Raw genomic sequence first — 24,523 nt, forward strand, 5'->3', positions numbered from 1 at the left:
AGTTGTTGTTGTTGTTGTTGTTGTTGTTGTTGGAATTAAACAAACTGATGACAAACACATGAATAATATACCAGTTGGCGTTCCAAAAGGTGTAATGTTCTCAAGAAATGTGTCCACTTACAAATGACAACCAATAGAGCTGTTTGTGACATTATTTCTTTCTAATATGTTCTGGCTGCACCACTGGACACTGAACAACTTTGGCATTTCTCTTTTCACCTAGTAATTCAACTTGCACTTGAGTTCCAAGTGTTGCCAGCTCACATGGGACGTAGCCAAATGCAATGCTTTTGCCAATTTCGTAGCCAAAGCCGCCTGATGTTGTGTAGCCAACCACCTGTAGAAAATAACATATGATGCGGTGTACATGCACATGCATGTGTGTGTGTGTGTGTGTGTGTGTGTGTGTGTGTGTGTGTGTGTGTGTGTGTGTGTGTGTGTGCGTGTGCGTGTGCGTGTGCGTGTGCGTGTGTGTGTGTGTGTGTGTGTGTGTGTGTGTGTGTGTGTGTGTGTGTAACCTTGTCATTTAGCCAAATAGTTTCATTTCCTTCAGGATCAACATCAGTTGCATCAACTGTCAAGTAGGTAAGCTCTTGAGAAAGTCCAACTTCTTTCTGCTGGAGAAGGGCCTTTTTACCAATGAAATCGGCACTCTGTCAAAGGCATCATGTCACAAAATGAGCAGCAGCGAAAAACTATTTGATGGTTTATAGTCACCATTAACTTAACTGCATGCTTAAGGTTAGGATTAGAGTATGGGATAGGGTTCGTTCACAAAGCATGCTAACATAAAGTGTACCAAATTTTTCACCTTTTTTAATTTGATGAATGGGTTCAACTTTGCCTCAAGAGGACTTGAATCCAAACTCATCTAATGGACAACACAACATTATACAACAGTAAACTCATCGTAAACTGCACGGAACAATTTACGTCTGCTCCCCATGCTCGAAACCCCTTTTCAAGTCTCAGGGAGCTCATTGCATAAGTTCCAAAGTCACCAATTCCAAACGGCTTCCCAGCCTCCAGCAGTAACTTGTATAAGTCATAAGTGTACTGAGACTTGTGATGTAGTTCCCAACCTAATTCACCTACACCAGCAGCGTTCACCATTTAGGCCTCTGTATGACTCGTCTGCATACATACCTGTGTAAGACACACGAACTGCTAACACCGGAATTCCTTTTAATGACAAATTTTGAAAAGACAAAAACGGAAAGTCTTTGTTTCCCACTGGTGTAGAGGTCAACGATGCCATGACATCTCGAGAGTGAGGTCCTGCAATGCCAAGGCAGCCATACTCATCAGTCACGTTCACAACAGTCACGTCTGTAGTTGATAGTAGATGCTGCTCTAACCATCTGTATGGAGATGCATGGACTTTAATTAACAACCCAAACTAGTGCCATTGCATAATCAATTAATAGTTCAATGTCTAGGATATTGCTTATCAGAAATAATATTAAATTCATAGCTCAAGCAACAAAAAACTCAGAGTCTTATGATATCATGTTTGGCAATTGTTGAGTGTACCTAGTGCTCTGATGATATGACAAAATGTAAATGTTGCTTTCCGGACTACTCACTCAAATATGAATCTTATTTACATCAACAGACAAATCAGCATAGTGTATTAGTGAGATAGTAATGCATGCCAGCATACACAACCAGACAGACAACAGTACATCATACAAACATACATACATACATACATACAGGCAATCAAGCAACTGGATAAATCAAACAAATTATAAACCAATTTATGTCTCATTAAACGCTGCAGGCACCAACCTATTCAGGCAGAGGTGTTTATTACCTTAAACAAAGGATATCTTTAGTTAAGTTAATTGAAGCAACTGTCTCCACACACAACCACTGCTGCTTCCAAATATATAATAATGCACCTTGTGTCAAATAGTAATATCAACACCTACCAATCAAGCTTGAATACCACATCTTGATACATCAAAATAAATAAGCTGATTGAGCCACATCTAGCCTTTGCCAAGTTACTTGACAACAGTACAGACAGCGCAAAACAAAAAGGACAAAACAAAAAGGACTGCTGCATGATTTAGGGATAGACGCTTACCAAGGGGTGAATCTGACATTCTGTTTGTCAAGTTGTTTTGTATTGGGTTTACTGCCCAAAGGTGGCATTACTGATAGGAGCTTATTCAGACATTTACAGTATATGGCAAAGACAAACATAGCAAGAATATATGGCTATTAGATGCCTAACAAAGACAAAAACTGAGATATGCAAAACTTGATCTCATCAAGGCAATTCTAACTAAATTATGTAATCGTTCAATTAAATCTCACTGTGTAGTTTAGTTAACTTGTACCTTTGATCAAATCGTTCCGATCCTGATCCTGTTACCAAGTAAAAGTGATCATCAGCAAGGCATGATACCGTCATCTCTGAGTATGTTTTTCCAGAAGGAGTGAGCATGTGACTAATATTAGTTCTGCCAACCTGATAAACAGTCATAGATCTACTGTATGTGCTACAACATGAAGCATCAATGCTACCAACCTTTGGTACACTGTTGGCAAACAACAAATCTATAAAGCCAGCCGAGCCTTGACCTTTCACTTCCATCTTGCCAAATGGAGATAAATCAATAATGCCGACTCTCTTTCGAACAAGCTCTGATTCACGCTGAACAGGTCCAAACCAATTTGTTCTCCTGAAGCTGGGAATGTAGCCTCTCTTGTCTCCAGGCAAAGCAAACCAGTTTGGTTGCTCCCAACCTGAGTGAAACCCAAACTCAGCTCCACGTTCCTTCATGACCTCATATGCTCCACTAACACGAACAGGTCTTCCTGCTTCTCTTTCTTCTTTTGGATAAACAACAATGTTATTCAAGCCATACGATTCTCGTGCTTTAGCTGCAGTGTAACTTCTGCTTGTCCATGGGCCAAATCGGGCAGGATCGGCTTCAAGTAGCTGAAAGGGTGGCTCACCATTCAATATCCACCTGGCTAGATACCAACCAGCACCACCAGCATGGACAATGCCATATGCGTAGCCACAACTTAGCCAGAAGTTGGGTAGACCTTGACAAGGCCCAATAATTGGAAGGCTATCAGGAGAGTATGTGATGGGACCACAGATAACTTGAGATATGCCAGCATCAGCAAATGAAGGAACACGATTTGCTGCCAATGCTAGACAATCAGAAATTCTGTCTAAATCGCTGTCAAACAATTCTTTGCCAAACCCGGGTGGTACCCCCGAAGACACCCACTCTTCCTGCAAACGCATCTTGTCTGGAGCTTCGTAAGGCCCAACTAGCAACCCCGTTCGTTCTTGGCGAAGATAATAAGACCCATCAAGGTCTCTCAATACAGGAAATTCGTTTTTCAACGCAATTACTTCAGGCACGGGATTGGTAACCAAATATTGATGATGGACTGCTATCAATGGCAACTCGATGCCAACCATTTGACCAACTTCTTGTGCCCAAAACCCAGCAGCATTGACAACATGCTTGCTTCTCAATGACCCAGAACTTGTATCAACTTGCCATTCTCCGGTATCCAACTTCTTGATGCCAACCACTGCACAATCGGTCAGAATTCTAGCTCCATACTTCCGTGCACCAATAGCAAAAGCATGAGTAAGAGAATATGGGTCAACGTGGCCATCCCTGGGGCTGTACAAGCCTCCAATTACGCCATCTATATTGACAATAGGACAGAGCTCAGAAATTTGCTGTGGCGTGACAAGCGACTGAGGGTTCTGATGCCAGTTGTTCCTTTGCATCTGATATCGAAATTCATCCATCCTGTCTTCTGTAGTAGCAAGGCGAATAGTTCCAGGACGGTGAAAGCCAACATCCTGCAACCAACCAAAATAAATAATGTGTTACATCCAACATTCATCTAAATTTCATATTTCTATATTTTCTCAGTTTATCTCTGATTTCTGTGCAAATGTTTGTCTTCTACTTGTCTCTTGCTTGCCTATCTGTCTTGACATTCTCCTCCTTTGTTATCCGTTCTCAATTGTTTGTAGATCAGTATGTTAGCCCAGTACAACCCGCATCCCATATGACCCTTAGTATTACCTGGCCAGTTTCCTTCTCCAGCTGAGCATATAGTTCGATACTGTCATAGTGGAATTTCTTCATGTTGACTCCAGCATGAAAGTATGTAGTCAAACCAGCCTACACACAAGCACATCTTAACAACCATGATAATGGAATATTTGACTAACAATTTGTTTTATATAAGGCAAGACTTCCTTATGTAAACCAGTGTCCTGCGTCTACATTAATCAATACAAATTACAAATAAAAGCATTTGCACTTGCATAACAATAAACTCCACACAAATATTAGAGGCAATTTTCCATACTTTGGAAATTTTGAAACAATAAAGCAAGCACCTGCTGTAGCTTGCTTGCATGTAGTACAGCCAATTCTGTTCTACCACACCCCAATAAACCCTAGTGGGTAGTGGAAACTTTTAACAGTAAGCAAGAACCTCATCGTTTTCTAAGAGTCAGACAATTGTAAATTAAATGATGCTAAAGTTCCAAGGCTGTACAAACAGCTACCACAGCCTGAAGCCACCTTTCAAGACAAGTTCTCCCTTAATGAGATAGTTTGATGGCACAATTTGTATTAGAAACTCAGAAATGTAAAACGTTTCTACATTTTTATAGAACACACAAAGATGTACAAGTTTTGTATTTCTGAATATATATTACAAATTGCACCATCAAAGTATCTCTTTCAACTTTCAGCATCAACATCAAATGATGATGCTTCCATCGAGACGGTCTCTTTGCAGTTTGACGCTCAGCTGACCGACAGTGTCATATTATGAACCAAGATTAAGCCACATTTTTAGTGTGTAATAATCTCAGTCTTGGATACCACTAAGAGTATTTGGCCAATATACCGATAACCGATATTGAAGCAAAAAGCCGATACCAATATCTGAGATAATTATTGATGTTCATGTTTACAAGCCTTGCAGGGCAGGAACCTTGTGTCCTCAGCCACCTCGAATTGCTCCCAAATGGGGAATTCTGTTTCTTTGCCGACATGCATGCAACTCACATAGCCTTAATGGACTGACTATGCATGCACAACCTATTGGCGCACACCTACACAAGGTTTTCAGATTCCAATATAAAACTGATATACCTATATTGACCGATAACCGATAACTGCATGCTGTCCACCAATGTAACTGTAACCACTATGCATCACTGATGCTTAACACACAAGGCCACACCAAATATATCTTGTGTTTTGCCTCAAAAGTGTGTTTAATTAAGCTGGGTCTGTTGGTTGGTTCAATTTTTCACTCTACTTTTCCAAGTGTGCCATACTAATTAAATACAAGGTAAGTTTGATCCAAAAACTTAATCTAAGGTGGGATCCAAAGCAAACTCAAATCTGACACACCAGCAGCCAAATGAAAGGCACAAACTTACATCCACCTTTAGCAGTACTTTTTCCAGTCAACTTTCCCAGTAGCCGAAACAAGAAACAATTAAGCGCTGTGACAATTCCCACATTGCCTTCCAGTTAATAAACATAAGCCTCTGGAAAACTGTGAGTAGACAATTTGGTGATAGTCTTGAAAGGGTGTGTTGTTCTTGCATCCTATGAAGCACCCGAGGCAAGACACAGGTCAAACCTATACCAGCACTCCACACAAACACTAGCCATTGGCAAGTGAGGCATATACACGGCACATGCACAGACCAGAGAATGCATGCATACTAGTATATAGGCATGAAGAGAGTGCTGCACTCTTCAGCTTGTTACTACTAAACTGGAAAGTACTGTGCTACCGTAGAATAAGGAAGCTACATGATGTAAAGTGTGAAGCATTGCAGAAACAATTGACAGACATAGCACTGTGGTTAATATCAGACAATTAAAACAAAGTAAATTGTACATTTCTGGAAAAATTGGTTGGTTGCTGAAACGATACACAAATATAGTTGGACTGGCCAGCCTAAGCACTTAGAACAAGTCTGGCCAAACAGCAATATATAAATCTAAAAAAGTAAATAAAAATAAAAATAAAAATTAAAATAAAAATAAAAATACATATACAAGTAAACAAATAAGAGAAAATAAACTCAGTTGACGTTCACTTTGAATCCAGAAGTTCATATAGCTTCTTTTCAATGTGTAGCACTAAAAATTTACTGTCTGTTCCCTGTCAGTGTGAATTCAGAAGTGAGTAATGAGGTAAAGGGCACACCAAGTGTGCTCATTAGAGCTCTAAGAGCTGCTCCAGTTGGACCATGTTACACCAATTATCTTAAAATGGTCCCAGTTGCTGATTCCTTGGTCTTACAAGATAATTGGATAATAACCATTGCTCCACCCCTTTGTCTTTGATATGCAAAAGTTTATTTTTCTGTTTCCTTTGTAGAAAGGGCCTAGATAATTTGATAAACAGAACTGCCAGACCTAGCAGTTTCTAACGCTAGGTAGCCAGATCATCTCGAAAGTCCAAAAAACAGCGGAAATATTGATGATTTTCAAAGTTTACACTTAATTAAGGGGAACAGACAGTAGACTCTACACATACGGGTGCTACAAAATACTTCAATCCAGACTGACAGGTAAAACAAGTCTAGGTGACGGAATGGCGTAACACTTCTGTACCCCAATCACATGAACCTGAACAGACCTTCTGTTCAGGTGCCCAAAACTCTATAAAGTAAACTTACAGCATGCCATGTTGATCCTGCAGTCAGTTCAGTCTTTTCTAGCAACAGAACGTCGGGTAAACCTGCTTTCGACAAATGATACGCCAAGCTCGTTCCTACAGCGCCGCCACCTATCACTATTACACTCGCCGTCTCCTTACTCAACGCCCTTGAAACACACGAGCAATAGTTTACAATTCTGTAAACAATTAATCTGTACACACACCTTCTCTCCTCACCGGTACCGCTGGCCGTTCTAGTGTTATACCTACACTTTTTCAACAGCACACTGCATAGTGTCGGTGCAGTTCGTCGACGGTGAATGAAGGTACTAGCTCGCAACATATTGCATTGCAGATCCTAGCAAAACCAGTTGTTTTGCCCACGCATTGACCAGTTTGGTGGTCTGGACTCCAAAATTATCCGGGTGCCTATTACATTCTAGGTTTTGGCGTCATGAGTGACAGCGGCGATAATCGGTTGCCACGCCGAGATGTACAGCTAGAGAGTGCAGAGACGCTTTATGAAGTAGTATCTGTTTGTGAGCGGTTGCTAGAAAGCGAACGTCAGTTGGAAAAGAAGGAGAAGGCGTTGGAAGCTGAGCTGGAACAAATTCGTATAGAAAAACAGAATCTGATGACACGTAGAAAGGACGCGGAGACTAGACGAGCGTTGATTGAAGGTATTGGCAGTTTGTTACTCTTAGATTAGATTTAGCAAAGTACATAATTAAAATAATAAATTTAATTGATATTAATTAATGAGTAGTTTAAGTCTGCTAATAGAAGCTTATCTGAAACTCAGCAATGAGATGTACTTTGTATAGTTACTGCTTTTTTTGCTTTCTGACGTATTGTTGTGTGTGATTAGTTGTCCTTTCTATCGTTGTCTGTAATTTTGATTTTTATGTTTTATTAGTTGAGTTTAATTAATAATTGTGAGTAAGGTTAGTATAACCAAGTTCCATCACAGTTTGCAGGCTATCTGTTGTGAAGTGATTGAATAATGTTGGAACAAATTGTAATGCAGCTTCTCTGATGCAATGTATGTAGAGTGCCAGCAAAGTATGGTATCCTGACTTTTGCTACAGATAATTGTTAAGGTGCAATCTGGATGTTGTTAGTGGCTACTAAAGAAGTCGTGGACTTTCAACTGCATGCATAGGATAACAGAAGGCACCACGAGCATCACAGTTCAGGGGCATCAGCTAGCATAGCGAGCCAAGCCTCCTTAGTGCTCACTGCGTGACCTCACGTGCTGTCCGTCTGCTTGCACGTGAGAGGAGGTGTTTGAGCCGGAACTGCTTCTTTCACGTGCAAGCAGGCGAACAGCACGTGAGGTCGCACAGTGAGCATGGACAAGGGCTTGGCTTGCGAGGCTAGGCATCGGCTGCATGGCCATGGCCACACCACTTTAAAAAAATGGACTTTTGCCAGCCGTCCATTAGCGTATACTTCTGTTTTAGGAGTAGATGATTAAATGGCTAATATACTTTCTACTATCCACAAATATTCGATGTCATCAAGTTATTTGATATTCAGAGGTTTCCGTTTTCAGAGTCATAAGTTTTAGTGAAGAGTGAATAAGATTATTTGGCAAGTTTTCAGTGTTATAATAATTATTGTTAAAAGGAGAATTAGTTGGTGTGTGCTACTTTTCGTATGGTCATGTCTATGTACCACTCTACATTTGCTTCCGACGCCCTTGCAGTTACTACACACGTTTTCTATGTAGTTTGGTTATAGTATGTATTATATACAATGTGTAATATATAGAAATGTTGCAGCTAAAATGTTTTTTAATTACAGTAATGAGATCTTATAAATACAACAGGTTTGTTAATTTGTCTCTTATTGCTTTTTAGTTGTGCAAGATCTTTTTACCATAAAATGTGTCGACAAAGAAAACTTGGAGATAGTTGTTGATAATCTTCAAGATGTAAACAATTTGCAGTTAGTAATGAGGTACATTGGAAAACGTCAGTTGAGTTTGTGTAAGACTCTTCGGAGGTACCTAGTGAAGAAAACACATGCTACCGGATCTGTAATTGTGTCATCAGCTGTAAAGACTGAAAGCATTGGATTCATGTCTCAGGAAATGCTGAAAGAGTATCTTCTAATGATTACAGAGCTACAGAGACTGGTGGATGTGAAAAATATGATTCAAGGCAGATTAGAGTCATCGCATTGTCAGTCAGTAAAACAAAACGTTGCAATTCCGGTTTTAGAAGTTTTGACAAATGATGTAGTGAAGGAGGAACCAGCAAGAGATGCAATGATTCTTGGTATGTTATCAGATTTATTTATCGTGGATTGCTTGTTGTGTTAATCATGCGACATTAACGGAAGTTTGGCTTTCAGTATGTGGAGGTTTTGTTGTGTGCATATGCATTGATGCTTGTTTGTGTTTGTTTTTGTTATTTGTTTGTTTGTTTGTGTGTATGCAAGTTTCAAGACTTGCTTACTGCCACTTGGTTACTCATGTTTGTATGTTGAGCATATGAACATCTCAGTACATACAATTTGAGCATTGCATGATGCGAGTAACAGATGCTATACACAGTCACAGTACAGTATGTTGCTCTTATTTCTCACTTCTATGTGGTGAAGTCTATAGTACGTAATGAAGTAAGACTAGAACTATAGCTTGGCAAAGTGTATACAGTATCTGCAAACAACTCATTGTTGATTATCAGACAGTGTTTGTAATGCTACACAAATTTTCTTTTTGACAATGTGCCAAAATTTGGAGATTTGAATGGTTTGACGTCGTAGTTTGTATGTAAGCTGTTTGGATTAGGAAACGTTTATTGTAAAGAGGTTTACCTAAAAATTATTTGTTACCAATTGCTACTGATCATCTGTGATGGTTGTAGTCTAAAACTGTTTTCTCAGGTTTGTGTTGATGATTTATGTAGGTCATGATCCACTCCTGGAACAGCAGATGTATGAGTTAGCAGGAAAAGTATCAACCGACTGGCATGAACTTGCCACGTGTCTTGGTGTGAGTGATGAATTGGTCGTGTCTGTCCGAAGGGACATTCACACAACAAGAGAGCAAGCGTGGGTAATGCTCACACATTACGCATCAACAGTGAAAAAGGAAAACATAAATGACACAGTGTGCAGTGTTCTTGCTGAAATTAGATCCAAGAACATCAGAAAGAAAAGAGGTACTGGTAGTAGGTTAATTAATTTGCACATTGTGATATGTGTGATGTCAGTGTATGTTGGCAGTGAACGTTCAGTACCAGCTGTATACCTGTTGTTCCTCACATGTAACTTTGGAAATGACATTCTTGCCTGTAGAGTCAGTAGCCAGGATTAATTTGTAATTTTAGCATACAGAACAGGAAGGAGGTTTGTCTGTGACATTGTGTTATGTGTCATGTGTTGGTGAAGTTTTGATATCACTGTATAAGATGAAATATTGGCAGGAAATTTATTTTGGTGGATTGGTGGATTTTTCAGCGACCGCCAATATAAAACCCGTTGTTAGTTTGGCCACGGGATACATTGACGTCATCAGGCATGTGGATCAGATGTCTAATGGCAAAGTGGCGGTATGTCATGCAGATGAGACCACAAGATGGTAGGTAATTCCTGCTTACCGTCTGTTGTGGCTATGAATGAGGTTGTGAAGCTATGGATGAAGCTGGACTGTCACTTTCACGTGGGTCCCGTTCTTTGCACTGACACAGCAGTTCTATGCAGTAGTTGGAGACCATGCAGTCAGTTAGGGAAATGTGAGCCATGAACACAGCTGTTAGTCACACACTCCTCCATGACCACTTATGGTAAGACATATATCACTTATCAAACAACGATGTCCAACCACCTAAATAACATCCCCCAATTCGCTTTGTCTGTCAATTTCTTAGCAAATTGCCAAAATAAATTCTTTGAAAGCAGAAAATAGGGATTTTGTATGTAAGACAGACTAGAAGTTAGATTGAGAACATTGGACAACATGCACTGACCTGTCGACAAATTTATTGATTTAAAGGTTAAGAAAGAGATTGCAACTGTTTGCCTCTCTCATACATACTTCATTTTGTTCAGTAACGAATGTGTTTGTTCAACATTTGCTACCTCGAAGTGTCTAGCAGATGTAGAGCTAAACTCACTTGTTATCATGACATTGTTAGTGTAGACATAGAAACTTATTGTCGTTGTCATTATTATTCTTATTTCTATTTATTAAGCATTGAAGTTGCAGTTGCTAAAAATTGAATGGCTTGGCAGGTATGGTTACTAGTGTAGAATTAGTGATCTAAAACTATGGTTGTGAAATCTCTGGTTGCAAGGTATTGTTAGAAAAAGTCGTGTAATTTATTATGCTCATTTTACAGTCAATGTATACTTATCACAGAGTGTATTCAAATACATCTTTTCCTGATTATAGCTTTTTTCTTTATTTTTAAACTATATTTGTGTATTATCTCTGAGTTTGCTACAAATACAACCGTCAACGGTTGAATACGTAACAAGAATCTAAAGAGAGCTTATCTAAGGTAGTCTAGAGTTGCACTCAGTAAAGAAACAGAAAGTTGTACATGAAATTACAAGCAGATCAACTAACGCAAAGCTACTCTTCTGGCCACATCCTTCAAAACCTCTAAACTGTGTGGCAAGCACAAACTGAGGGACTCACCAACCAATAGATGAAACAACGCACTCACTCAGTTTACGTCATCTTTATGCTTATTGTCGTTTTCTTTCTCACCAGCATCTGCTGCAGCCCTTGTATTGGTGGAAGCTAAGGTTACAAATTTTGGTAGCAGAGAGTTTCATACCATGACATCAATATAAGCAGGGACCCCATCTAACGAGTGAGAGTGATAGATGTCTCCTGGTCATTTGTAGTCGGAAGAACTGCATCATATCTGTTCTAGTTTGCAACCATTGTTGTCTGAGAGGATTTGATAGATAATGTCTCTGTAAAATTACGTCTCTTTGTGCTTAATTGTTAGTATTCATTGCTATTAGTATAAATTGATGTCTTGCGGTATGTGTGTGCAGTGTTTTCCTACTAGTAGATGATGTTGTCTGTCTATTGCAGCTTCTGTCTTGCCTCCAAGCTTTTACGATGAGCCTCGATTTCTTGGTCGAGGAAAAGAGCTGGAGATACTTCAGACTTGTTTTTGGGACAGGAAGTCCAGACCAAGTCGAACTTGTGTTGTGAAATCGTTTGTTCTGCAGGTAAATAGTAGTGTGACTGTTATTTGGCTAGCAACTCAATTTATGGGTTTGTTAGGTTATATCCGGAGCTGCTGGTGTGGGCAAGACAGCATTGGCTGTGAAATATGCTCGTAAGTTTCAAGATGCTTACTGTGATGGTATATTTTATCTCAGTGCTGATTCTTGGCCATCTCTTCATGTGTCTTTGAGACAGGTGTGTTAATTTCTAGTGCAACAATTTGTGTTCCAGGTTATCCTCAGATGAGGCACGTGTCATTGTGTATTTTGATTTTTGTTTATGCAAACTCTAACCCTGATATGTGGACAACCTTTTGTTAGTCACAGCATTGAATTGACTATTTTATCTTTGTGAGTTTGCTTTTTGATGATTTTATTTCTCACTCTCTTTTTCTTTTGATTACAAATATATTTCTGAAGTTATCACAAAATGGTACCTACTTGATATGTGGCAGTACTGGGCTTGACATTCTTGCTAAACAATTTCATAATTGATATACTTACTGAGGTATACTTATAGGCTATTCAGTTACTGAAGAATGTTGTGACAGATGATGATGATATTTGTAAATGCATAACAGCATGGTTGTGGGCAAACGTAATGGGAAATCTTTGTTTCCTTTCAGACATTCAAGTTGTATTAGGCAAAATGCATGCTTTTGCAGATGTATTTTTGAATGGATGATAAACTGGATTGTTCAGTTGTCTAGTGCCATGTAGATTGGACCAGTAAAGGAACAGTAGACGGTCCAGCAATCGTTTGAAAGATTAATGTATTTGAAATGTTATGAAACAGGGAAATGAATGAAAACAGGTCTTGTGGAGTTGCTGTGAGAACTTTTAGTAAGATGTGTGGCACATTGTTGTGTGGAGTACATTCTTTGTGACTCATTGTCAGTGACAATAATCTATTTTAAGTTTGCGTGGACGTTTGCATGGACGTGCTTTAGTGCCTACAGTTTAGTGCCTACAGTTTAGTGCCTACAGTTTAGTGCCAACGGTTTAGCATTAAAGGGCATTCTGTGCTTCACAAGTGTTTCTGCGGTACGTCTATCAAATGAGTACATGCAGTACTAAATAACTAAAGATTTGAGCTGTAGAGCATACAGAAATGGTAAATTTTCACGATGATTGTAGTCATGATAACTCTTGTAAACACAGACATTACAAAGGGAGAGACTTGCAATAGAGATTCAGTAAGTTGTAGTTATATATAACCGGTCTGTACTTTTATGTTTTTTGTATAATCTAGCTATTAAAGCAATTGACAGGTTATGTTTGTCATGTCTGTAGTTGCCCATGATGTCTAAAGATTCTCTCAATGGAAGTTTGCATGAAGACAATTACCGTTTCCTTAATTACATAACGCAACATTCTCAAGTTCTTATTATTTACGATTCAGTGTGTGACTTTGATCTTCTTCAACAAATTATTCCAATCCGAACAAGCAATGTTCACATTTTAGTGACAACACAAGTTACTTCTTCTCGTGCGATAGTTAATGCTGCTAAGTCTGTTATTCAGTTGGAGCCACTGCCACTGGAGCATGCAGTTTCTGCTCTTTGGACGTGGGCATTACCCTTTTTGAAATCTCAAAGTGATCTGGACAATCAGGGTATTAGAGATGTTGTCAGTTGTTTACCAGTGTCTTGTATGCCACTGAACATTGTGCACACTGGAACATTTATGAGAAATTCTGAAGTCTCATGTAGGGTGTTGAGTGAAATGTTGCAAAGCAGAGTGGAGGAGTTTAAGTCACTTTTGGTAAACATGGAGACACTGCTTGATGGTTTTCACCTTGCTCATGTGACAGAACAAGTGAAGAGATACGTTTCATCTCCTAGTCAGTTGCAGCTTGCACAGTTTGAAGACATTAACTCGCTGGATATTGCTCCTCATGATAAACTGTTGTTACATGTAGTGAGGCATCGACTGTCAGACACAAGTTTGTCTCATATTGTCTTTCAATTGGCAATCGATAATTTGGCTGAGTCAGAACCCGATGCTTTTGAGCTGTTGGAGTATGCATGTCTGATGGGATCAGAAAATGTACCTGGTAACATACTAGAACAAGTTGTGTTTAGTGAGGAGGAGTATCAAAGCCTTCGTTTCAGTAAGGCTATAGTGGCCTTGTCTTCATCATCCATTGTGAAAGTGTACGAGTGGAACAGAAAATTTTACGTGTCTTTTCATCCAATGATTCAGTCAGTTTTAATTGACGGACTCATACTTGCTGGAAAGGCAAAACTGTATAGTAAACTGACCAATTTATGTGAGCATTTGATGACATACTGTTCAGTTTCATCAACGAAAACTGTTGATACTAATCAGTTAACGGGTCTTGTTGTTCATCTCTATTGTGTAGCTGGTCACATTCTATCTAACCAGTGTTATACTCGTTCCTGCCAGCAGATTGTAACAACTGCTTGCAGAATGGCTCTAGAAATGGGTCATGGCGCAATTGCATTGGATTTATGCAATGGAATGCTGAAACTAGTTGAATCTTCATGCAGAGAGCCTCACTTGAAAAATAGTCATTTATGGACAGGTGAGATATCCCTTACATTGCATTTACCTTGTTACTTTTGGTGCAGGACTACTTTTTTTACGGTGAGCTTCATTCATGTTATGAACCAGATATTTCTTAGTGAGTAATGTATTGACCACCATTTTTTTGTCTCTATTACATATTGACAATGGCTGTCAATGACTTTAACACTTTTTATTACTTTACTTAGCATTGGTGTTGCTGGGGAGGTCGTGTCAGCTTAATGAGGACTTTTCCAGTGCTCAAGCTTACTATGAAAGAGCTCTTCAATGGATTGAAGACACAGGGGAGGAGACACATGAAGAACTTGGTGGATCTGCCAAAGTTGTATTAGCAGATGAATACCAGTTTGGTGAGTGTAACACGAGATAATATTAGAAACAGACTTGTACCTAGAATTCTGTTTTTATGCACTGTTTAGTTCTAGATGAACTGGCTCGATGTTACGGTGCAGTACAAATCTATGCTGATCCTGATGGCAAATCTGTGGGGTGTAAACGTGCTAGACCAGATGATGATTATGCAACTGCAGAAGGTAGGATGTTGGTTGTTGAGTGACTGTGTGCTAATGGAAATATATACGGTGTATATATAATTTGATATTTATTACATACATGAATATCACTCCAACATCCCCAACAACTCAAGTATGCATGTCCCAACTACGTACATCCACTACTATCTCTAAAGTCAAACATTGTATGTAATAGCAATCTAGCATTATAAGACCATAATTTGAAAGACAGTGGTTGTAATATGTTGTCTAAAGACTTTGCAAACGTCATGTGACTCATTGCAGAAATTCTCAATGCTGTAGAGCGTAGGATCTTGAGGCTGTACGGTTTCCACATACCGAGAATTTTCTAGGGCAAGTGGATAAAAGATACCTCCAGCTGCTGTAACCCTATCAATGTGACAAGTCTTTGCAAGCTTTTGCAGCTACTGCAGCAGCTTTTGCATTACTGGCAATATTAATAATGAATGAAAGCTGCAGGCTGTTGGCTACTGTTACATTAAAGAAGTCAGAGCGACCAAATGAATCATCACGACGACTGTTGTCATATCCAGAACGACGTTGTTCCCTTATGTATAGGTGCGTGTGTGTGTGTGTGTGTGTGTGTGTGTGTGTGTGTGTGTGTGTGTGTGTGTGTGTGTGTGTGTGTGTGTGTGTGTGTGTGTGTGTGTGTGTGTGTGTGTGTGTGTGTGTGGTGCGATAGCTCAGTTGGTTAGAGAGTCATCTTATGGAGTGATTACATCTGGAACCTTGCAGGGTTGCAGGTTTAAGTCACAGTGATGGCGAGCTATGGCATAATTTCCTTGGGCAAGAAACTTACACACAATTGCCTCTCTCGACTCAAGAGTATAAATGAGCACCTGGTCTTTGCCTGGGGTGGCGAAGGCCTCCAACTGCGACAAAGTCCATCAGCCACTAGGGTCCAGGTGGGACTTCGGGTGCCCACACCACATTTGGCGTCGGAGTCGGTGCTCTTGCGAGCATCTGGCCAGGCTCCAGGAGATTGCTTAGCACGACCCATACCTCCTGCTTAGTGCACAGGAACCCAGCCATCTGGCTGAGGGCATTACCGTTTAATTAACGGCAGCTCCTTATCCGTTTGCCATTTTGTGTGTGTGTGTGTGTGTGTGTGTGTGTGTGGGGGGGGGATTGGGGGTGGGTGGGGTGAGTGGGTGTGGGTGTGAGTGGGTGTGGGTGTGACCATATCTTACTGTTTTCTGTTATACCGTTTGTTAGTATAGAATTAGTTTAAATTAAACTTCAGTGCATTGCACGCTAAATGAATGATAGATACCTTGTCAAGATATTTAATCAGTTGGAGACTTGCTAAGTACTGGTATTCATGTAGAATGCAGATACTGTAGACGTAAACTTACAAGCATAGTTGTTGTCCCATTTGCATGAAGTAGCTTGTGTGCCAACAACAGCAGCAAAATGTTTGCATTTATTTAGCTCTACACAACATGGGACACAAGTATCGACAGATGGGACAACTCCGGGAATCTGTTGAGGCATATGAACAGTCACTCGCTCTTCGTGGTTCTCATTTGGAAGAGGGAGACATTAATGTTGCTCAAAGTACTTCAACACAACCTACTAGCGATATTGGGTATTATTTGGAGCGTGTTTGTGCATGTGTTTAGCTATGATCAACTTGGCTCTTAGCCTGTATGAAACAGGTGAAGTCAGTCGTGCAAAAAGTTTACTAGAGCGTGCAATACCAACGCTGAAACGCTTCCTACCTGCCAAGCATCCTTTGATTTTGAATGGTAAGTGTTGTTGTTGGCGTTTTGTACAACCCGACCATCTAGCACAGCATAATGAGGTTGTAGTGTTTACGGAGGTGCTTGTCTGTGTGTCTGTCTGTAAACATGATGTCTCTTGATCAGCTTAACGTATGAATATGAAATTTTTAGAATGTGCAGATCTTGACAAAATCGTGGATGCATTCGAAAATATTCACTCACAGTTGACACATTGATTAATAAATAATAAATAATTAACTAATATATTAAATCAATATATATTTTTGCTATTGGAAATTTAAGATCAAAACAATTGTGAAATTATTACACGAAAACGTTAGACAGACACCCCAGGATCCAACTCAGAAGAGCATGCTTTACAGTTGGCACACTGGTGGTGCGATTTCATCATTGATGACTTCTAGTCAATTTTACTGTTATTTTTGAGATAGATTTATGGATATAGTTTAGGAGTCGTTAAAAATTATTGATAATTTCACGAGTGTACAAAGCTCACGTTAGGAGGAGGGGTATGCTTTAGAAAATGTTGATCGGCAGCAAATGGCCTGTGCTAATTTCTCTGATTCCATGGCCATAATTGCATCATGCATTGTTCCCATTTCAGTCATCTGTATGTATGGGACTTGCAAACATGTATGACTGCAGCAGCCTACATCTGGTTTTGTTCTAGAACAACATTAGCAATCCATAAAATAGCGTAGCTATCTCTCCCGCGATTTTCTCAATGTTTTCATCTTTGTCCACTTGCATGATCGGAAACCTTGAGCTGACCTCGTTTGAGTGGGTGAAGTGAATGCAAGAAGAGCAGTATCAATGCAGAAGCATTGAAGACTACACATCAACCCTCTAATAGATGGAACCATGGTCAAGATATTGATTTGTGCATCAACAATATTGTGTACAATTTGGGGAGGGGAGGGGCTTGAGGAAAGTGTGTCCTTTGTGCAATCGTGAAATTGTCAATAATTAATGAATGACCTTTTAGTCAAGGTTGGTTTGATAGGCAAACTGCATGTACCTTGCAGTTGTCATAGCAACATAGTAATTTTAAGTCTGTAAATGATTATGACAATGAAACAGTTTCAACTTTCATTATTAAGTTTTATGTGATTTTTTTACAAATTTAGTAGATTGTGAATGAGCTGTGTTTACAAGTATGTTATTACTCTTAACTTGTATAGTCTAGATTAGGGATTTTTGAGACGTGTTCCTCTTATTGAGAATGTTGCAACACTTGAGCGTGTGACATATGTATGTTTCACAGTTTGAGTAAACTTACAATCAATCCTTGATGAGATTTTTTGTTTGCTTTGCTGAGACAAAACACAAGTCCTTGCTTTAACCCGTTAGAACATGTATGTATGGCAACACTTTTATCCATTGAATTGTATGATACCAGTCGAGCATGTTTAATTAATTAACGTGACACAGGCAACAAGTTAGGTTGCAGTGCCTTAAGGTATGTGTGTAGACTAGCTTATCTACTGCTATGTTGTTTTTACCATTATATACATTACGTATATGTATAATGAATGTATAGTGAAGTATAGTTTCTAATTTTGTGTGTCTCATGTCTAGCTCTTAAAATACAAGCTACTTGCTGTTTGGGTAGTGGTGACATTCTGCAAGGAAAGAAGTTGTCGGAAGAGACACTAAGTATGGTTATGTCGTCTTACCCAAGTGATCATCCTCGTCTTGCGTTTGGTTAGGTCAAAGTTAGGGACGAGGTGTGAGATATTTGTCAAGTACTTGTGTGTTTAGCTTTGATGGATAGTGCTGAAGCAAACAGAAAAGCCGGTGGCAACATTGATGTGACCATATCATTCACCAAACAAGCAATTGAAATATACAAACTGCACGCTGCATCGTATGGATATGAGCTGGCAATTGGTGAGCATAACTGTACTTTTTAGTGATTTTCTATCTCACTATGTAGTGATGAAGAGGGGGTGTACATGCGTGCATGTGCATGAGTTTATGTGTGCATGTTTATGCAGGTGTGTGTGTGTGTGTGTTTGTGTGTGTGTGTGTGTGTGTGTGTGTGTGTGTGTGCACGTGTGTGTGTGTGTGTGTGTGTGTGTGTGTGTGTGTATGTGTGCACGTGTGTGTGCACATGTACATGCCTGCTTGTGTGTGCTTGCCTGCCTTCATCATGCATGCGTATGTGCATGTATGTATGCATATGACTGTGTGGGTGTGTTGGGTGTGTGGTAGTCTCTTGCCACCAAAGGTTTGGAGCACCAAGTCAGCCCTCTTTCCACCCTGAACGTCTAGCCATGGGAGACTAGGTGTGTGTGTGTGTGTGTGTGTGTGTGTGTGTGTGTGTGTGTGTGTGTGTTTGGATGGAACAATGGTAGAGGAGATTGAGGTTCAAAATGGTTTGAGACAAGGTTGTTGTATGGCTCCAGTGTAGTTTAACTTGTACACATGTTTAGCTGTAGAGAGGTGTTTGGTTAGGGTAGAGGATACTAAAGGAGTGGGCATTACCATCAAGTACAAACAGGACAAGAAATTGTTCAGGAGGAATACTAAGAACGCTTGTGAGTGGGAGATAACAGTGTGTCAATTTGCTGATGATGCATCTTTTCTTTCATCATCAAGATCAGGTGCAGAGAAGGCAGCAATGGAATACCAGCAAACAAAAAACAAACATTTTGGGTTGACTGTTAGCATTCCCAGGACTAAACACATGATAACAGGAAGACTGGTTGAGGAAAATGATCGAATGCCTGTTGTGTTTGAGGAAGGAGACATTGAGATGGTAGATGAGTTTCTTGTCTTGAGTCTGTCATTACCAGTTCTGGGTGAATGATTGTGGAGGTAGACAAAGGGTAGCTCAAGCATCAAGGGCTTTTTGGGGCTTTGAGAAAGGCTGTCTTTATTGATAAACACCTAAAGATATCAACAAAGAGAAAAATTTACAATGCGTGTGTTATGCCTGTGCTGTTTTATGGAGAAGAAGCTAAACACCTTTCACCATTGATGCATTAGAAGTATCTTGGGCATTTGCAACAGGCAGCAATGGTATGAGCACATCACAAGGGCAGAAGTGAGGAGAATGTGAGGAGACGAGGAGACTGCATCTGAGAAAGTGAAGAGGAAACGGTTGGAATGGTTTGGACACCTAGCTAGGATGCCAGACTATAGAATACCAAAATCAACTTAATTTGGTTAGTTGCCTCAGTCCTGCCCCAGATGTGGTCCAAAGAAGAGATGGAGAGTTGGAGAGATATGATGAGAAAGACTTTAAAGACATTGAGGTATCAGAGGAGGAATGGTATGACGAGGCTGTGAGGTCGAGAGTGGGCTGGAGTACATTGTGTTAGTGTGGAAAATAGGGAGTTATTTTGGCTTGGACAGACTGAGCTTTGGTAGGACGTTCTTGTATTGTGTTACATGAACTAAGTGCCTCCCCTACTGCAGCCATTTGCATGTAATTTTTAATAGCCAACTTTCAAAGAAGAAATGGTGTTAAATGCAACTGAGGTTTTCTCTGGATAAAGCATGCTAGGAGGCAGCTAAGTTCATGAAATTAACAGTTACACCATTGGAAAGGCCATCACGTGCTAAGAGACAAGGTTTACACTATCATATATGTGTACCGATGGATGTTTTGTCCAGACATGCCCTAACACTGGTGCAGTATTTGGTCGGACAACGACACATTTGGTCGGACATTGTCCTATGTCCTACCGTTATTTTCCACACTGTTGTGTCGTGATGGTTTGGAACGTTGGAGAGAGAGAATGGAGGCATGTGCTCCGGTGGTAGTCAGGGATGTGATGTGTGAGGTGTGCTCCAGGACCTTTAGAAGACAGAGATAAGGCGGCACACAAGTGTATGGAAGAAAGAAGGAAACCTATAAGGGAACAACAGGGTGCAATCCAATGTTCAAGTTGTTTCAAATGGTTCCAAAGTAAAGGAGGATTGACAGTTCACAGATGTCTAGAATTGTAGCAACCTCAATGTTCCATCATCGGACTTGTTGCCTCTTGGAGGCAAGCGTGATCGTTTTACGGTAGCTTTTTAACAGGACAGGACAGGACAGGTGTGCGCATGTGCATGCACAATTGACTAACATGTAGGTATTGACCAAGTGTATTGATATTACAAACTTGGGTGCTGAACATTTTATAGTTCAACAGAAGGACCTTTATAGTTGAATTGAAGCACATAATTGGCAGTGCTTCAGACAACACCGTACTTTAGTTTGTTTATCCTCACAGTCATTTGCTGCTTATGTTGTCTTATTTGCAAGACAGCACTGATGGCCTTGTGTTTGGAGAACGTCGAAATAACTAGCCAACGTCACAAGTTTTACTTAATTATTCTTTTGATTATGATTGTAGCATTTCACAACATGGGTTTTTATCAGTACACGAAAGAGTTGTATGTGGAGGCTTCTTTCTCTCTGGAAGAGTCGTTGAAAGTGCGACAATCTATTGGAAAACTTGATGCAGGCTCTGCTCAAAGTGAGTGAGCTGTTTCAACATTTGTTGAACTTTGATTTATATCCTAATTGTTTACAGCTATGGTCAGGCTTGGTGATTGTTATGTCCAGTGTGGCAACATGGATACAGCTGTTGCAAGATATAAGGAAAGTTTGGAAGTGATGAAGAGAAGCGAAGTGTGTGACAAGGAAATTATATGTGATGGTAATGTGTACTAGATTTTCTTTGTTTGCCAGAAAACTGTTTGTGATGCTAATGCATTTGTTTTCCAGTTGTGATAGCGATTGGTAAATGTTTGTTGTTGACACGACGCTTTGAAGATGCTGCAAAGTATTATGCAGAAGCAAATGAAATGTTGTCGGTTAGTGCACCACAGTCTGACGCAGCTGCAACTGGTATGTGCACCTGTGTAATGTTTGAGTGTGTATCAATGGTAAATACTTGTTTGGGTAAATTGAATGGCAGTTTTGTTAATTAGATCTATGATGTAGGCAAAACAGATGCAACATATAATTGTTTATTTACTGAACACGTTTAGTACAAATGTTGTGTGATGTGCCTGTTGAGTATTATAGCATTCAGAAATTTGACATAGCGACATGTTTTCATTGTCATCATAGTTACTCGTGTGACCGTCACTCTTTGTCAAACTGATGGAATGTAATATTGTGTTGAATGGGGCACTCTGGTTGCTGACATTGGGATTTAACTGTCATTGCCATTGGTGTGCATTTGTTTACTGATTAAGCACAACAAGCAAGGCTGATGATTCGGCTAGGTTGGTCAGAGGTGCATGTGCTCACAACTGAACGACACACACACACACACACACACACACACACACACACACACACACACACACACACACACACACACACACACACACACACACACACACAAGTGAGCGTGCACACACTCACACACACACACACACACACACACACACACACACACACACACACACACACACACACACACACACACACACATCTTCTTTCTTCTCTTGCATTGCTGACGTAATGGAAATGGTCACGCTACCCTCGAAAGGGGAACAAAGTCAAAGAACTAAAACTAGATTGTATTAGTCTGAAAGAAAGACACTTGTGACCTATCTGACAGTTTTCAGAGTGACCTGCCTTAGTGACTACTGGGCAGTTCCAATTGTACCTTCAATGTCAACAAGTGATCTGATGTATTGTGAAGTCATAATCCAGTGACTGTATGTCTTTCTCGTCTTTGAGTGTGTTCTTTGTGCAGTGGGTGATTCCTGGGACTATTGCAAGACGTTCACGGGAAAACAAGTAAATGACAGGCCAAGTAACTCCATCACGGGGCATCTTGGTCTTGAACCCATTCCGGTTCTTACTTGCTGGTGTCGTTTTCTACTCTGACAGACTTGATAAGATGGAAAATATCAGTTGTCAGAACGAGACTCAACTGAATGGGGCAAGCAATCGCAGAGCAATTCAAACTCTGGGCGCCCCCATACCACATCTGACTCACACACACACACACACACACACACACACACACACACACACACACACACACACACACACACACACACACACACACACACACACACACACACACACACACACACACACACACACACACTTCAAACTTTGTATTGACTGGGTGCATACTTAGTATGATTGAGTAAAGAGAGGTAGCTACAAGTTGTTGTTGCATTTGACAGTGTGATAACAATAATCCTCATCTTTTTCTTGTCTTAAAACGGTTACCACTTGTTGAGTGTTGTTTCTGTTTCGGGTTGCAATAAGTTTTGTGTCCCTACTACAACGATAAGTGGGGATCGTGTTTGGCTATACTTTTGCAAGAAGTCAATCAAAATGTAGACCAAACTATCATGATCTAACTCTTGCACACACTAATTATACTTGCTGAGACTTTTGCTTTGTCGTGGCATCAAATGATTGTACTTTACTGCTTTAAGCCTTCTAAATCTAAGTATACAGTAATGAATCATACCAATTGATCAGTTGAACTGCATTAGTCTAACAGAAACCGAATAATGTTTGGGACTTTATGGTAGTGACAAATGCTGCATGTTGAATAATCTATTGCAATTTAAATAGCACAATCTTGTTTATTCATTTAGTCTGTTACATTCCTGTTTCTGTTTAGTGTCTTTGCTTATGGGTGGTTGTTATTGCAATATGGGTCAATTGGACAAGGCAGAGGATTCATTTACGAAGGCAATCAGTATTGCTCGTCAATGTTTGCCTTCCAATCACCCTTTCATAACAGAAGGTAAAACTTAATCAATGAAGCTATATATACTAGTGTGACGTGGACGTGTCTGTTGTCCTAGCCGAGTCTGAGCTCCATTCTTTATGGCAAATGAAGTATGGGGGCTATGTTGACACTACTTACTAATCATTATAATGAAGTAATTTTGTTTGTTGTTATTGAGGTATGTGTGGTACTATATGTATGATTTAGTATTCAGGGTTTAGGCCTGAAAAATTACAATGTTATTAGTGATTTCTCTACAACGTTTCAAGTTTGTAATCACAGTAATGTGATGTTGTTATTGTGCAGAACATGAGATTGACGAGTTTATAGATATCCTCAGTGCACCACTCAAGTGTTTACTAGCAAAGCTAGAATTGTTAGTAGACACAAAAGTGTGATTTGAGAGCACTTTGAACATAACGCTACTGACGAATTGATTAATTAAGACTTTACAGGTTTAAGACTAAGCATTCTATGCTAGGCTGAGGCAACACGCAAAGCAGAGATCTTCATTACTTGAGGTGCGGAAGCACTTGGGTACGGTAACGCCGGCCATAGAGAGGACTGACTGGATGATGGACTCGCCAATTATCTAAGTGTTGCAATGACGCACAGATGATTAGTGTTGCTATGTTTACAACACGACGCAGGTTGTGTAGCTACTGTAATTAGACATGTCTTGGCATCTGGTAGTGACGTCAACGTGACCTTGTATCTCATGAAGTATTTGCATCCTTGTACACCTAAGTCATAAGTTAATAAGCTAGCAGCTGAAGGTTAGCACTATAGTTTTTTCATATTTCAACAGTTACTGTACAAAGAAAAACAGCCGCTTTGCAACTTGGCTGACATTGGTGACTGTGTTACAATGGAAAAACGTAGCTGTGCGTTATGATCCAAAAAGTGCAACTTTGTGGTTCTTCACAATGTATTTGTGCAACTGTATGGGAACGCGAGCTCTTTCTACAGGCTTAGAATTAGCCTCGCCCCAGACGCAGTGTGAATTGCAGCACCAGATGCGCTGCGGCTTAGAGGTGGTTGGAACACCTGTCCTCAAGCAAACACTTTTTCAGAACTGTATAGAATTTGTAGCGCA

At 40.0% G+C, this 24,523-nt stretch overlaps 2 protein-coding genes across 2 annotated transcripts; one reads left to right on the forward strand and one right to left on the reverse strand.

The window, feature by feature from the left end:
* Nucleotides 1-9: 9 nt before the first annotated feature.
* On the reverse strand, nucleotides 10-7,087 carry LOC134183120 (dimethylglycine dehydrogenase, mitochondrial-like). Its single transcript, XM_062650587.1, has 10 exons — nucleotides 6,918-7,087; nucleotides 6,713-6,860; nucleotides 4,077-4,175; nucleotides 2,540-3,847; nucleotides 2,349-2,479; nucleotides 1,147-1,361; nucleotides 934-1,091; nucleotides 812-871; nucleotides 519-653; nucleotides 10-337 (listed from the first exon to the last, which is right to left on the reverse strand). Exons 1-10 carry the CDS (start codon nucleotides 7,034-7,036, stop codon nucleotides 152-154), a joined length of 2,559 nt encoding a protein of 852 aa, XP_062506571.1. The 5' UTR covers nucleotides 7,037-7,087; the 3' UTR covers nucleotides 10-151.
* A 60-nt stretch (nucleotides 7,088-7,147) lies between these two features.
* LOC134183606 (uncharacterized) lies at nucleotides 7,148-23,751 on the forward strand. Its single transcript, XM_062651191.1, has 17 exons — nucleotides 7,148-7,373; nucleotides 8,556-8,975; nucleotides 9,609-9,863; nucleotides 11,753-11,892; nucleotides 11,948-12,085; nucleotides 13,183-14,437; nucleotides 14,628-14,789; nucleotides 14,859-14,972; nucleotides 16,404-16,529; nucleotides 16,595-16,720; nucleotides 18,296-18,421; nucleotides 18,479-18,607; nucleotides 21,067-21,189; nucleotides 21,247-21,372; nucleotides 21,441-21,563; nucleotides 23,317-23,442; nucleotides 23,504-23,751. The coding sequence occupies exons 1-17, from the start codon at nucleotides 7,148-7,150 to the stop codon at nucleotides 23,566-23,568; spliced, it is 3,780 nt and encodes a 1,259-aa protein (XP_062507175.1). The 3' UTR covers nucleotides 23,569-23,751.
* The last annotated feature ends 772 nt before the right edge of the window (nucleotides 23,752-24,523 follow it).

The sequence above is a fragment of the Corticium candelabrum genome, chromosome 8 (genome assembly GCF_963422355.1).
Source record: "Corticium candelabrum chromosome 8, ooCorCand1.1, whole genome shotgun sequence".
Lineage (NCBI taxonomy): Eukaryota > Metazoa > Porifera > Homoscleromorpha > Homosclerophorida > Plakinidae > Corticium > Corticium candelabrum.